This window comes from Phalacrocorax aristotelis, chromosome 2 (assembly GCF_949628215.1).
Source record: "Phalacrocorax aristotelis chromosome 2, bGulAri2.1, whole genome shotgun sequence".
NCBI classification, from domain to species: domain Eukaryota; kingdom Metazoa; phylum Chordata; class Aves; order Suliformes; family Phalacrocoracidae; genus Phalacrocorax; species Phalacrocorax aristotelis.
In genome coordinates, this window is record NC_134277.1 from 86924372 (window position 1) to 86940249 (window position 15878).

Below are 15878 nucleotides of genomic sequence, written 5' to 3' on the forward strand. Positions count from 1 at the left end.
CTTGAGCAAGTCCAGCAGAGAACTACGAAGATGATCAAGGGACTGGAGCATCTCCCTTATGAGGAAAGGCTGAGAGACTTGGGTTTGTTCAGCCTGCGTAAGAGAAGACTGAGGGGGGATTTTATCAATACCTATAAATATCTAGAGGGTGGGTGTCAGGATGATGGGACTGGACTCTTTTCAATAGTGCTCAACGACAGGACAAGGGGCAATGGGCACGAGTTGGAACACAGGAAGTTCCACCTAAACATGAGAAAAAACTTCTTTCCTGTGCGGGTGCCAGAGCAGTGGAAGAGGCTGCCCAGGGAGGTTGTGGAGTCTCCTTCCTTGGAGAAATTCAAAATCCGCCTGGACGCGTTCCTGTGCTCCCTGCTCTGGGTGTCCCTGCTCAAGCAGAGGGGTTGGACAAGATGATCTCCAGAGGTCCCTTCCAACCCCTACCACTCTGTGATTCTGTGAAAATCAAAGATTGTGTCTTAAAATTCAGAAATGATTGAATCTTGCTAATGGCTGAATTTTTCCAATTATTGATTTTTAATTAAACAGAGGTAGCCAGGTTTGGTTAAGCTTAAAGAAATAGGAGATAACAGAAGAAAAAACATCAAAAGGCAATCTAGGTAAAAATTATACTTGGCTAAAACATACTTGATCAATTTTACTATAACTATTAAAGAAAAAAACTGTACAATAATATATTTCTGAATTTTATTAAATCTCATTCTTCGATTCCTTCTCCCCCCAGTTAATAGTTTTCTTGTTTATTCTAATCCTAAATACAGCTTTTATTAGATTTTATCTCCTGTCTAGCTATAAATGTGAAATATGATTGGCTAATACTCCTTATGGCACAGCCAAAGTAATGTTAAATGGCAGTAGTTAAAAGAAAGGTTATATCTTCCATGTCTACATTGGAAAGTTAAGAAAATTAAGAAGCACTTGCTTTTGGGAGCCATTTAATGGAACAAGGCTTTATAAACATTGATTTGTTATATTAACTATGGATGACTCATGTGATTTAGGGAACAAGCCACAGCAATTTTGAAAGACATTTATGATGTCTTATTTGGCACAACAAAGAATCCAACACTAAACAGTTAGGAACAAACCAATTTAAAAATCATGTTGTGTATTGATCTTGTTTTTCACAAATACAAGGCCTTGACGTCTATATTAATAAAGACTGCTATGACAGTGAAATATATGTGAGAACTGGGAAGATAAGAACATATGTTTGTTTTGGTTTGATAACAGGAGCTCTGTATAAAAGGTTCTCGGACTTTACATTTAAAAAGCTCCCTGGTGGAAGACGCTGCTAATGAGCTGATTAACATGTTACTTGACACTGAGGAACAGGTCAGAAAAGAGTCAGTTGTACCCACTGGTGAAATAAGGGGAAAACATACAGGTAAGAAGATTGTATTGTAGCTCTGTGCTTATGTTTCTTTTTCATGCTGATAGTATGTGTTGGGCAATATTGTAGCTTACTTGACTGAAGTACCAATCAGTATCTAATGTCTAAAGACTTTTGTCTGAATTTGCCTGGGTAATGGATCATCTAACAGTCATCCGTTGTCTGCAAAATAGGTCACTATTATCAGTCTAACTTGCATGTTGAAATGTTAATGCTATAGGAGCAGCTACTTACAGGCCTTGGTTAATTGCTGGACTTGCTAGAGAAAGAATATATGAAGTAATATCCAAATTTTGGTGATAGTCATGCCAGTTTGGACTGAGTAGAGAAGGTGGATAGGAACAAAAGGACTGTTACATTGAGGTACAGATTACAAATTAGTATAATTTGCACTTCTGTAAAATTTAGCTGTATGTCAGACACCTGTGGAGGTGTTGCATTATTGTGTTTTCAGGTCCCTTAAGTCAATTTAACTAACTAGATTTGTGATGTTTTAGCAACAGAAGAGGAAAGAAGATCAAAAAGCTTGACTTCCTCCCACAGTCCCAGTGAGATATGGGCTGGACTGTCTGCTTCAGCAAAGAGGAAGAGAACAGATTTAGAAATGTTAGAGGAAGAAGCCAATGAACTGCTTTCCTACTTCAATCATTGTAATATTGACTCCCTCTTGAAAGTCACTCGAAACACTCTGGAGACTCTACGCAAGCGCATCCATGCATCTTCCATGATCAACTTCTTAGGTGGCCGTATTGCAGTACTTTGTTTTCTTAGCCTATAAAAAGCAATATGCGAATATAACATCCCAGTACTGTATGAAAAAGAACCACATACGTAAAAGAGGGGGAAACAAAAGGAGTTTGAATAAGCCGCCTTGTTAAATCAATTGATAACATGGTATATTTCCAAAGGAATTTTTTTCCTGTGAGAGCAGGAATGTGTCATTGTGATGCCATTTCTCTTAGGACTGACTGTACTGTTCTGAAGCTGGATATTGTATTTGGAGCTGGACTTGATAAGTGGTTACCTCTTTGACCTTGGCTTTTACATAAAACTGTATGAAAAAAGCAATAGAGAAAGGGGTGTGTTCCCTTTCTCTTACTAATTGCCTTTGGATCTTTCTGTGCATTATGATGGAACACTCTTTTTAAGTGTAAAATAAAGCATTTGTATTTGATCTCTATAGCATATAAGGCATACAATGAAATTCTGAGGAGTTTTTGTGCCCAGTTTAATACGCTGACTGGGAGTACAAGCCAGATAAAATTTTCTGCTAAACAGAGTTTAGCTGCATGGAACAAGTTGAAGAGGAACTTCATGGAAAGTAATAGCGTGGCACTTAGTTTTCACTTGTTCTGCTCTGGACTCTACCAATACCTCTTGTAAATTACTCGGGAATCTTTCTTTCGTTAAGAAATAACACTCAGTAGTCAACAGTAGGATGTATATATTGGTTTATATCACTACAATGCCTAGTTTGATGTCCTGAAAAAAATGTGAACAACTTTTTTTTTCTTTTTTTTTGTCTTTCATTCAGAAAATCACAGTGCTTCTAAGCAGAAAAGAAGTGCTCATCCTATAATTAGGACTAGTATTAACCTATCTATCCCTAATATCATCATGACACCCTCTTTGGATGAGGTACAGCAGACACTTAATAAAGCTGTAGAGAGTATTGTCAAAGTAATGAAAGGAGTCGGACAGTGGAGTCAGGAGAGAATATCCAAGGTTTGTGTCTTTAATAGCCTTACCTAAAACTAATGTTTCAAAATTACTACAAATAGAAAACAAAATTTTATTTCTTCCCCAGAAGATGATGTTAAAGAGAAAAGTGGCTGTGATGCAGTGTGAGAGCAGAGACAGTGATTCTGATGATGGAATGAAAGAGACTGGAAGTAAAAACACCCATGGTAATGTTAAACTCTGACATCTCTTAATCTGAATGTTAGGTAAATGTGACTTAAACAGTATGTGTTAAAGGATATTAAACACAGAATGCATCGAAAGCAGTAGAATAAAGACTTCATAGATCTTAAACTGCCCCAGAGAAGGAGGATATAATAACAATGCCAGAGCTTCTCTTTGTGATTAGAAACCAGGCTTCCCTGAAGATACTTGTCTTTGTGTGGATTTGAGTAAGGGGATTTGTTTGTGCCTCTCAGAGTGTTGTACTGCTTTGGGTTCTACCTGCAGCATGTGAGAAGTTGTTAGGGTGCCAGCATAGTAGAAATTGTGAATGAGTTTGGAAAACAATTCTAGTCACTACTGCTACACAAGATCTTTCATTATTTGCCAGTGTGGTTTGTAACTCGACATGTTCAAGTGGCATCTTAAACTTGTGCTGAAATTCCCCTTTAGGAAGGGTAAGTTGAACTTAAACAAAATGTGGTATTAAATAGAAATGTCTATATAATTGCAGATTTGGTGGAGAGGGGATTGTGTAGAGGACTGAATTGACTAAAATTTCTAAAAAGGCTTTTAACTTAATCTGTTTTGTGATCAGACATGGAATTAAGTTATTGAAGGCATTAATTCAAGGAAGTTTAAGGTGGTATATTTGGTTGCTGTTTTTTCTTGTCTGAAACAGTTTAGAATCAAGCCAAATTAATTGTTCTACTTTGTACTTCAGGTACTTCACAAATATATTGAGTCTTTTTAGGTTAGCTCCCTGTTATACACCTAAAAAATAGGAAAGTAATACTTGAACTGATTAAGAAATGAAATTGTTCTTTCAAAACTAAGGGTTTCCCTTGCCTGAGATGGAATAACAAATGATGGTAAGTTCAATCTTGTGGGTACTTGCTAACTGATGGACTGTCCTTGAGGACTGGCTGTGATCTTCTTCTCAGATTTAATGTTAATTTGTTTTTCAAAGTGTCAATTGTGGTCTACCCCACGTTATTTTAGAAAATAAAAATATTTATGGATTTGCTCAATGCCGACATATTAGTAAATCACTTAGATGAAGTGTATAGCATAAACCTTGGGGAGAGATGAGGAAAAAGTAAGGATTATATTTGAAAGATTGGAGTGGAACTTGTTCAAAATTTAGCAGAGTACCTAAATGAAGCAAGTTTCCTAAAATGGAGGGGTTTATGAATTTTTGGCAATTATATTGGCTCCCTAGATGTTTAGTTGCTTTTTTGATTAATAAGAACATGTAACTTTAAAATGCATGCTTATTGAAAAATAGGTCATTAGTTTTTGTTTATAGGAATTTGCTTGGCCTAAACAATATGCCTGTCCTAAAACTGCTTTTGTATTTGAATCTGCCTTTATAGATGGTGTGTCAGATGCAGCATCACTCAGTTTGTCTGATCCAGTGCAAAGCCAGAACTACTTCAAGAGTGTTTCAGAGAACAAAGAAATTATTAAATTAGTATCTTTACTTGGCACTGCTATTAATTCTACAAAAAGGGTAAGACAATAGGGATGTTAATTTGATATCACTCTTCAAATGATGTTAATGTATTACTTTTAAAGTCCTTGGGCAATAAGGGTGGGCATTTAAAGCAGTGATTAAACATATGAATGAAAAAGTGTAGGGTAGTAGATGGAAAACATGTGCCTACAAATTTGAAAATATGCTTTGAAAGTGTAACGTGGATTAAGTGTACTCTGCTCAAAAAATTATGAGGTTTTGAGTATTATGCTTAGGTCTGATCAAAAACATATTTCCAGTTGGTAAAACACCATAAAAAACTCTAGGTATAGTTGAGTTGCATGTACTTAATATAGAACTGGAAGTAATTGTACAAGGGTGTTAAATATGGTTTTATTCACATAGAAATTCTAATGAAGCAAGCATGACTTCTGGCCCATTATGAAGGTTTTTGGAAGACAACTGGCTGTCAGCTTGGCATTTGTGAAGTGCTGCATAGGATTTGCTACTAGAGGTTAGGAGATAGCTTAAGGGATATGAATAATTTCTTTGCCCTTTCATGATTCTATGCACTCTCTAGTAAACTCTAGGTATTGAACTGATACTTCTTTGGGGAACTCTGCATCAGTTCCTCCTGGGGCCAGTCCAGCCTTACAATGGAGCCTTGCCAGGTTGATTCAGTCTTGTAAATTCAGCAGTACTGAAGTGTAACTAGCACGATGCCATATAGGTTTGTGCTGAAGAGTAAGGTGCAGTTAATAATGGTAGATAGTTATCTTTGTATTTTGATACTCAATATTTTGTAATTGGAAACCTTTATCATTTAGCCAGGTTTAAATGCCTGCATGCACTATGTTTATCATAATTCATGATGTGGGTTATCTCTCATAGCAGTCACCTCTAATTTACTTGTTTAATTAGCTGAAGTGATGATGATTTAACGTTGACATTTTCCTGCACTCCTGAGAACCAGAAAAATAATTCTTTTGCAAGCTCTTTGATATTGAAATCAAAGGTACCTGAATTGAGTGTAGAATTTAATGTAATCATCATCGATGTCATAAATGAAAAAAAAAAAGTCTCATAAATTCATTGTTTGAGAACAAATCGAGTTACTGCTCTTGTTATGCTGGGCCCTGGAGCTCAGGTTTTGATTGCTAGTGGTAGGGAAGGACAAGTATACTCTATCCTAGTCTTAAAGAGGTTTTTTACTTCCCACTGGTTCCTAGGATTTTATTGACTGAAGAATCACTTTATTGGAAAATACTGTAGCTGATTTGACAAATTGAATGTGATTATCATACAGTTCCTGGCAAGGCTTGTGATTGCTAATGGAACTTGCTTTAGCATAAATTTACCAGCAGCCTTCTGTTCAGTGAGGTGATGCAACCTGTTCCACTATGGAGTTCTTAATGTATTCTAACTAGCAGATGCTAAGAAATTATATGTGTTATACATATAATGCTGAGAATCTTTCTTTGGACTTCTGATGTGTTTCAGGAAGTTCTTACAGCTGTGAAGAGTTTTAGTTGTTACTGCCATATATGGCAGAGGGACAAGGAGGAAACCATTGATAAATTAATGATGGGAAACCCCTTACTGTCTGAATTTGAATCTGAAATTCTGCATTTCAAAGACTTGGAGCTGAAAATCGATTCTGAGCCTGAATATATCTGCGTGGGAGCTATTGCACTGCACACTGGTAGAGTTCAGATTTCCATTTCTTTCTGACTCGTGTAGGAAGGAGAGATGGTGCTTAGTTCTGGATGGGTGATCTATGTTAAAGATGGAAAGGAGAAAACATTCATGCATGCAAACAAAACACTAACACAAGTGTATCTGTGAGGCTCAGCTGGAGCTTCTTCCACCACCTGGATACTTCTGCTCGGCTATGGGGTTGATGGTAGCTGTTTGTTTATCCTTCTGACCCCCATAGGTACATATTTTATGGGAGTAAGATGATAAGTTTATGTTGCTTCTCTCCTTGTCTGGATGCATGTAATGAGACAGCTGACAAGCTTTCTATTTAATACAGTTAGTTAAGTGAAGCATTCATGTTGTTGCTGATTCCCTTTTTGTCATGAAAGCCAGGACTCAAATCTTTACTTTTTTGTAGCTCAGGTTGCACATCACCTAACTAAATTTTGCATAAACGTTTTACACTAGTGTAACAGAAAAGACAGTTGGGAACTATGATGGACTGTAAGAAATGCATGCAGCTGATTTTGCAGTGGATGTCAAATCTGAGGAAGCAGAATATTTTCTTCATTAGAAGTGGTGTCAACCAAATGTCATTGATTATAGTGTAAGACAAAGAACTAGAGAAACAAGCTGGCTTTTGAAACTCAACAGAGCTGGGGTAGTTCCGGTATTTAATAAATACAAAAGACCATCAGGTGTCAGAGCTAAGCATGGGAAGAGGCACTGTGTAAAAAGGAAGACACACAAGTGAAATCTGCACAGAGAATGAATAGGTAACAGGGCTGAAAGTATATCTAGCTAAAATTATATGTAGTGTTTGTGTTGGTACTGATTTTTGACTGTTCTGTTGAGAACTGTGAGGAAGAAATTTGAATTTAATGGCAGAGCTTTAGAGAAATGGACTGGATTGTTGCAAAGTTGGGCAGTAACTCAGTAAGACTTCAGCATTCTCTCTAAATGTTTGTCAGTTGGTTCCACTGATGCTACAGATAAAACTTATAAAAATTAGATGGTGCTGGACCATTTGGTTTCATTAAACGTCAGATTAAACTTTGTTTCTTCAACTTCCATAATCAGAGTCTTACTATTTCCCCTCACAATATTTTTTTTTAAAGATTAATTTTAGAAAAAAATTTAGACTTAAGTGAGAATAATAACAATTTGTTAGTGATGTGTAGGACAGAAATGTGTATAATGATAAACGAAGAAGACAAGGAGTGTGGAGTCCAGCCTCATCTTCCCAGCAGGAAAGATGATACATTCTAGGAAGATTAGGAGGAAAGCAATCCTGAACTGCAAGCAATCCTAGAAACCACTCAAAGCTGTCAGTATGATTTCATCTTCTCTGTATGTGGGTGGTTAGACTGAAAAAGCAGAACTGGGAATGAAGAGAATACATACTGAAAAAAGAGTAAAAGTACATCCTAAAAAATACCCACAATATCTAAATATCTATTTATTGTTCAATATTTTTAGCTGATCTGAAGCTAGCACTGAGAGCAGAAACCAAAGCCTGGATGACTTTGCTGGGGTGTCATTGTAACAAGAAGTACCGAACAGAGATGGAAGCAATTTTCACTTTTATAGAGGAAACTGGCAAGAAGTTAAATCGACACATCAAGGATCTGGATGATATAAGAACAGTCATGGCAGCTTTAAAAGAGATCAGAGAACTACAGATCTCCATAGAGTCCCAAGTTGGACCCATTGAGGTAGTTAACAGGAATGCTGAAAGTATGGTACTGTTCCAAGAGAGCAGTTATTTTCTGGGTTAAAGCTTAACAGTGCACTTTGAAAAGGTATGATTTATTATGTGCTAAATGTTGGGTGGAAGACCTGTTGTGTTCCTCTAAATGTTTTCTGCATGGAACTCTGATATGGACAAATGTGCTGGGCCATCTTGTTTAGACTCTGCTCTTCCTAGAGAGGTTGGACTAGATGATCCCTGAGGTCCCTTCCAACCTGTGATTCTGTGAAACGTAAACCTGTTGAGGTGAGAGGTGGTTTAGTGAATAGTGAAGAAATTGAGTGGTTGAGCTAAGAGGAAGGTGGGAATACTGATATTTAATGCAAGAAAGCTTTTGGTACTTCATGGAAAAAGTCTGTGTATGAAAAGCATTGATTTTGGTTTTTTTTTAGCCTACAGAAGAGAAGAAAGCTAATTTTAAGTAGTTTATATGAGAATGCATGAGAGTGATTGCTTTATCAGCTATATCACGGGTTGAAATAAACAACTGAATTCCTTAAAAAAGTTAACTTACTAGAATACATTTATTGAATATCTGACAATGTAGCAACTTCTGGTCAAATGGTAGAGTTAAAAACAGATAGTAACTGTTTCTCTGCATTCCTGACCAGAGTATGGATTTAAGAACACTATAGTTTAGCAAAATGCACCATTGACTAGATGTTCAGTAGAATTAATTTTTTTTCCGAAGACATGATCATGATTCCTGATGGCCCATAATTTTATTGTAAGGGTTGTGTCCTTATTGTTTTAAAGTAACTTAACACAGAATTCTTATCTACCACATATTGACAAATCTAATATTCTCTTTTTGAGATGCAAGAACTGTTTGCTGTCAGACAAACATCTTGCACCTGTGTTTTCTGATTCTGTTTTCTCTGAGGAGATGTAAACTACAGAATGCAGTATGTACTCATATGTGCAAATAATGGAAATGAGTATGGAGCCCTTCCATATTTTGCAGAATACAGCTGAGGAGGAGTATATCTCTCAGCTTAAGAAGCTGTGAGGGTCTCCCTAGTTGTGTGAAGGAGCAAAAATAGGACAAATAGTTTATGGTGGTGAGCAAAGCATATCTGCAGCTGGAACCTTCTGTGAAATTGTTGTAGGTAATGGGATCTCTTAGGAGATGACATCTTGTAAGTTCCTGCTAAGACCTGTCGTGGTTTACCGTGTCATGTGGAGCCAAGGAAAAAGCCGTGGTAGCCAAGGATTCCTAAGCTTCCAATTCTGTAAGCAGGAGCCTCAAGAGACACAAGGAAAGGAGTCATGCTTTAGATTTTTGAAACAGAGGCTGACATGTTTTCCACACAGTGGGGAGGCAGACAGATAGTTATGTCTCAGTTTTTGCAGTTTGTCTGCAGTTTGATCAAACTGGAAAATGTAACTGGAAGTAACTCCACTTTATAGAAAAATTTTCAGATGAAACTGTTATCCAACAGGATTCATTGTTACCCTACCCTATGCTAATTTGCAGGAAGTGAATATCAGCTGTGCTTTTGTGAAACTTGACTAAGGGTTTCAGTATGTGGAGTGTTTATATGTTGACGGTACAAGTGGAGGTCAGTGTTCTGAGAAAAAAAGAGGACCATTAACTAGGATTTTTAAAGTAGATTCCTCATTCTGAATGATGAATAGTTGTAACATCTGAAATAGTTGCAACAAATTAGTTGTGGTAACTTTTGATATGGTTTCCCAATTCTTTGTTGTGGAAAACATGAAGTCTTAAATGTAGGGCTTAAAGGTCTTTATGGAATAGAAGCTTGCTTGATTTGCTTGCTTGAAGGCTTCTACTTAGATGTTTTCTCATGGCTCACCTCCCATAATATTCAGCTTGGGTCATACCAGGTAACTGAAGACATGGATCAGAAATATATTCTCATTAAAATTACACTAAAACCCGTGGACTTAAGGAGTACTTTAACTGGAAATAGTTTTTTAGAGAAGCAAATTGCACTAGGGAAAATAATCTACCAGAAAGCAGAATGCTATATGAAAGGTAAGGAGTAAGGAGAGCTAGATAGTTTTAATTTTGATGTTTCTTCCAGTTTAGTATTGGTTTACCAGATTGCAATAATTGCTATGCAGACAGAACAGAGTTTCGTTTTCTAACAAATCATTCTCTGTTCTTAAAAATTTAAAATGTTAGTAGACATATATGTGTAAAACTAGCTACAGTTGTAATTTTGTGTATCTTGATCTGCCTTCTGACAGGAATCCTATGCTATGTTAAACAAATATGATCTACTTGTGGCCAAGGAAGAGACGGAGAAGGTGGATACTTTGCGCTACACTTGGGAAAAACTGCTAGTCCGTGCAAATGAAGTGCAGAATGAGCTCATTGCTTTGCAGCCAAACTTCAGGGGAGAGCTCATTAGCACTGTGAAGACTTTTGCTGAAGACTGTGCACAGTTCTATTCAGATTACGATCAGGCAAGTGTTTGTGGTGTATTTTTATTAGAGGAGTTTTTGAGGAGCAGTGGGAGCATGGAAAGATTGTGGAGTTGACTAATTAATGGATTGTACCTCTACTGTCTGAAGAATATGGTTATTCTTGTTAATCTGGTATTTGAGTTTCAGTGCAGGGCAGGCTTTGGTTTTTGGTGTTCTGTTGTATGTGACTTAAGTATGTAATGCTTGTAAAGATTAAGACTTGAGACATTTAGGATTTATGGTAAACATCTAATTAGCATGAGAAAATGTGAAGATTGAGATTAATGAGAAATTATGTTAGATAGTAAAAAGTGTGTTTCTGATGTTGGATCTAAGTACAAATGACTTAAGCGCTTATATTCTTTCTCAGTAGAATATAAAGTTGTCAAGCTGAACCAGTCTTATACCATCTTCTAAGTAATACTGATTTTTACTTGAGAGAGGAGCTACTATTGCCTACCTTTTACACTACTATGAATACTTCTGTATTAAAAAGACAATTAATTGCCTTCTTTGTTTTAGTTTTTTTCAGATATTTGTTTAAAATAAAGTGCTTGTTCCAGTAGGTAACTGTGGTCTCTTGATTCGGTTGTTATCTGATTTAGGTATGGAATCCTGCAGCTGCAAAAAATGTTTGAGTTTAGCATTTAGAAAACGCTGATTAGCAATAAGTTGTGGCTATTTTCACCCTCTAAATTCACTATTTAATTTAATTTTTTATTTTCTTACTTTTTGTTTTTTTAGAATGGGCCACTGGTGGTTGGTTTAGAGCCTCGGGAAGCTAGTGACAGGCTTACTATGTTTCAGGTACTGTTAATTCTAAGATATTGCTTAATGCTTATTGCAAGTAAACTGACACCTGAAAGCTCTGAGAATGAAATGGAGTAGTTGAACTAATTTTCATCGATGTATAGGGTTACTAATTGGGCAAAGTCTGTTTTAACTTCATGGAAGCTAAATTGGTATTTTTTTCTATGCATTTGCAAGGAATGCTGTTAAAATTAGATATTCTGTTTTTTTTTTTTAAGGAGCTAAGAGAAAGGATGTATAAGTAATGAGTAATAATTACTAGAGTCAAGTATCCTGATGAGAGCCTACTCTCAAGTTTAGTGTGTTTGTCTATAGCCTGTTCTTGTGTTCATTATTGTGTCTTTTCCTCACAAATACAATTTTGCCCAATCTTCTTTCCTTCTCCTCTCTTTTTTAATAGTATTAGAGGTTTCCAGTTAAACTGACTTTTTCCTGTTGAAATGTTTCTTTGTACTATGATTAATATCTATTCCTGTAATGATGACTTCTAATGGCTTTCCTTTTCTAATAGTGCTGTTCATTTGGCTTCCTACTATGGTCCCTCAGTTATATTGCAATTGACAAGTTTCGTTTTCCTTTGTTCCTTAAACAGTAGTAATTCTTACTTTAACCCTTCAGTAACAAAATGGCACACCATCCTCAGAGAGGTAGAATTTGCTGCATCTGCCCTTCTTTACTTTGTATGTCATGCTACACCTTTTTCAAGTGCAAGCTTAGCATTTACTGTTCTATCACTGTGCCACATGGAGTAAATGGCCTCCCTATCAACTTCTAAAGATATGCCTCCCAGCTAACTAGAAGTTAATTTTCTTATGAAAATTGTTAACAAAACTGTTGACAGTGTAAGTTGTTAGTATCTCCTGTATATCTTTCTAGTATTTACTAGATTTTAATCACTAATGCAGCTCTAAGCATAATGCCGCGTCGTGAAAATTTAGTTATTTAATTTAATCTTTTTCTTTCTCTTTCTTAGAATCGATTTGATAATCTCTTTCGGAAGTACATTACGTGTACTAGTGGGGAAGATCTTTTTGGTTTGCCTGTTACTCGGTATCCTCAGCTGCTTGAAATAAAGAAGCAACTGAATCTATTACAGAACCTCTATAATCTATATAACAATGTCATTGACACAGTCAGTGGCTACTATGATATTCTTTGGTCAGAATTAGACACTGGAAAAATTAGCAGTGAACTTCTGGAGTTTCAGAACAGGTGAGAAACTGCTGCTGTGGTACAGATGCCTAAAATACTTTTGTTACTTCTTAAATATGTTTATAATTGGATAGCAGCAGTGATCAGTTCTGAACATGTATTTGTTCAGTGAAACACAAAAAATATTAATTTTAACATATCCATTACTACCTTTGTAAAATAAAGGAGCCAGTTTAGACTCTAAATGTTGAGGATTATTTTTCCTTAGAGAGCTTCTTGGTTATCTTTTTTATGAGATTGGAATATATGTTAAAATTTCTATTTATTTTGTTTATGAAGGGAAATTTCACTTGTTTGTTGTAATATTATTATTCATGAGACAGACTCACCCTAGATGTCTAAGGCAAGTTAGTGAATTCCTGAATCATTTTCCTACAAAATGAGATATATTGCCTGTGTAGAAGCTGAACTTTTCATCAAACCGGGAATCAAATGATTTAAAGAATTAAACCCACATGTTCTGAGGGACAGGGTTTTTTTCTAGAGCGTAGAGCAGTGCATATCATGAGCCTCACCAAACGATAAATCAAGATGTAAAGTGGTTCCATTGGTTTTGAAGATCGCTTGGATAAAATGTATTAGAATTATGTAGCTACACTCCTTAGGGGGAGCCTGTAGGTGCCCATCCAGCTATCACTGGATGAAACAGACTGGAAACAGATTTTTCTCACATGCAGAATCACATACAGAATCTTCAAAATACAGGTAACCTGAATTTGGAAGGTATGTGGTTTGCTGTTAAAACTGTATACTGTGGTTAAATGAGTAATGGAAAGAATATTTGAAACTGTTTGAAAAATCCTGCATTAATTCTACGTAGATGCCGTAAGCTTCCTCGTGGTGTAAAGGAATGGCAGGCCTTTTTTGACCTAAAGAAGACCATTGAGGACTTCAGTGAATGTTGCCCATTGCTTGAGCGGATGTCAAGTAAAGCAATGATGCCTCGGCATTGGAAGCAGATTATGGATCTCACTGAGCACAGCTTTGATGTGGAAAGTGAAACATTCAAACTGAGGAATATAATGGAAGCTCCACTATTGAGATATAAAGAAGAAATAGAGGTATTGTGAAGGAAGAGAAGTGGATGGATGAACCAAAACAATCTGCTCAAATAGTATAGGAGTAACAGTAATAAGAAGGGAAACAGTATTTCTAAAGAAGGAACAGAGAAATGGACTATCACTTCAGCTTTCTGTATAAAAAAATGACACAAATATATTTTGGTGTCAAGTCCTCTTTTTAAATCATGCAACTTGACCCAGGAGTTAATTTGTGAGGGTGCCTTGTTTTGCAATGTTAAAGATGTGAAAAGTAATCACTGTAGTATTCTTTTTATCCCCCCCAAAGCTGGTCGTATCATGATGTGGTACACAGATTAATAACTATAGTGTTTCTATGCCTTTATATCTTTCCACTTGGTAGATAGTTGCTCCTCAGCCTTACTAGGAAATACGAATTAGATTTGTATACCAGAGACTTGAACCATTCATAGCTTGCTTTGACATCCTATTTATTTAAAAGGATATCTGCATAAGTGCTGTGAAGGAGAGAGACATTGAGCAGAAGTTAAAACAAGTGATAGCTGAATGGGACAACAAAACATTTATCTTTGCAAACTTTAAAACCCGTGGGGAACTTCTTTTAAGAGGCGACAGCGCATCAGAAACAATTGCTACCATCGAGGACAGCTTGATGATTCTTGGCTCTCTCATGAGTAACAGGTAACAGGAAAGGGGGACAGGGGGAGATAAAAATATCTGCAAGAGGCTTTGTTTTATTGAACAAATCTATCATTCACAGAGGAGAAGGAAAATAAACATCTAGATAAAAACTAAGAGCTTGCTTGTCCTTGAACTGTCCATGCGATGGTCCTTGTCTGTACCCCTCCAATAAGTTATTTTGAAAGCATGTAGGTGCAGTTCAGACTTCCTGAATAATCAAGTAGACAACTTTCATCGATGCAAAAAAGTGGTGGTGAGTGTAAAGGGGAACACTGCCTGTTTGTGGCAGGCATACTATGGGCACTACAGGCGCTGCTACTCTGCCCCCGTGACAGGTCACTGCCTCATGCCAAAGGTGCTGAAAATCCCTGTTAAAATGAGCTTCAGTTTGTCTGGTTTCACAGGCTAAAGCCCGCAGATAAAATAAGGAACGCAGAACCTGATCATCAGGCAGATGTTCAAAAGCAAGAGTTCAGTTGATAAGGACCTCTGGGCGTCTTGCAGCTTTCAAGGTGTTTCATAGTCCTTTTTTGAAACCACTTTATCTTAAAGCGAAATTGAAATCTCGCTCCTATTCAGCTTCTGTTGGGTCAGAACTGTGCTACGCACCACGTATACAAAGTAGGAAGTTAGAGCTGATTTGGTTATAGCTGCTAACTAGCTGAATTGAGTCACATATAGGTTTTTATACTTTCACTTGACAGAGGTAGAAATTATTACAAAATTATTACAAAATTATTTCTCATCCTTATGAGTAATATGCTGGCTTTCAAGAGACTTGTTTCCATCTTGAAATAAAGCAAGTGTCTTCTTTGTATTTTAGATACAACACACCCTTCAAGACACAGATTCAGAAATGGGTGCACTATCTTTCCAACACAACAGATATCATTGAGAACTGGATGACTGTGCAGAACTTGTGGATTTATTTAGAAGCTGTTTTTGTTGGCGGTGACATAGCAAAGCAGCTTCCAAAGGTTTTCAGACCTGCCTTTTTTTCAGTTTGGTTTTCTACATTTTTAGGATAAAACTTAACTGTGATGTCATAATTGATGCAGTAACATAAATATATCTTTGGTACTTAACAAAACTAGTCTTGCTATGAAATCAGGTAAACAAGGCCAACAGAAGTATTGTGTTAGAATAATAAAAGTATGTGAGCTAGTTGATATTTTTATTTCTAGATTGTAAAATTGTTAACCAATGTGTTTAAGTGTTATGCCTAGTAGTAGCCTAGCCTAGTTAGGCTAGCTTAGTAGTACCTACCACTAGCCTAGTAGTACCTACAGTTTTGATAGGAATCCTTATCTTAAACTTTCCTACATAGCTTTTCAAATTAAAAATTTACTTCAGTTTTTAGAAAAAATCTTCAAATTTGAAACATGCAATTCAAGCATAATGAGTTTTCTGTCCTTTTCTCTAAGAATGATTGAAAGAGAAAGTAGATAGCAGGCTTGACAGCCA

At 36.5% G+C, this 15878-nt stretch overlaps 1 protein-coding gene across 1 annotated transcript in view; it reads left to right on the top strand.

Moving 5' to 3' along the window:
* DNAH5 (dynein axonemal heavy chain 5) overlaps nucleotides 1–15878 on the top strand; it is a 173604-nt gene that overhangs the window by 67347 nt on the left and 90379 nt on the right. The window contains exons 18-30 of the mRNA XM_075084263.1: nucleotides 1252–1405; nucleotides 1909–2151; nucleotides 2946–3136; nucleotides 3219–3318; nucleotides 4690–4826; nucleotides 6291–6492; nucleotides 7968–8203; nucleotides 10453–10671; nucleotides 11416–11478; nucleotides 12455–12693; nucleotides 13514–13754; nucleotides 14215–14414; nucleotides 15238–15391. Of these exons, the coding sequence (XP_074940364.1) occupies nucleotides 1252–1405; nucleotides 1909–2151; nucleotides 2946–3136; nucleotides 3219–3318; nucleotides 4690–4826; nucleotides 6291–6492; nucleotides 7968–8203; nucleotides 10453–10671; nucleotides 11416–11478; nucleotides 12455–12693; nucleotides 13514–13754; nucleotides 14215–14414; nucleotides 15238–15391 (2379 nt within the window). The remainder of the gene's footprint in view (nucleotides 1–1251; nucleotides 1406–1908; nucleotides 2152–2945; nucleotides 3137–3218; nucleotides 3319–4689; nucleotides 4827–6290; nucleotides 6493–7967; nucleotides 8204–10452; nucleotides 10672–11415; nucleotides 11479–12454; nucleotides 12694–13513; nucleotides 13755–14214; nucleotides 14415–15237; nucleotides 15392–15878) is intronic.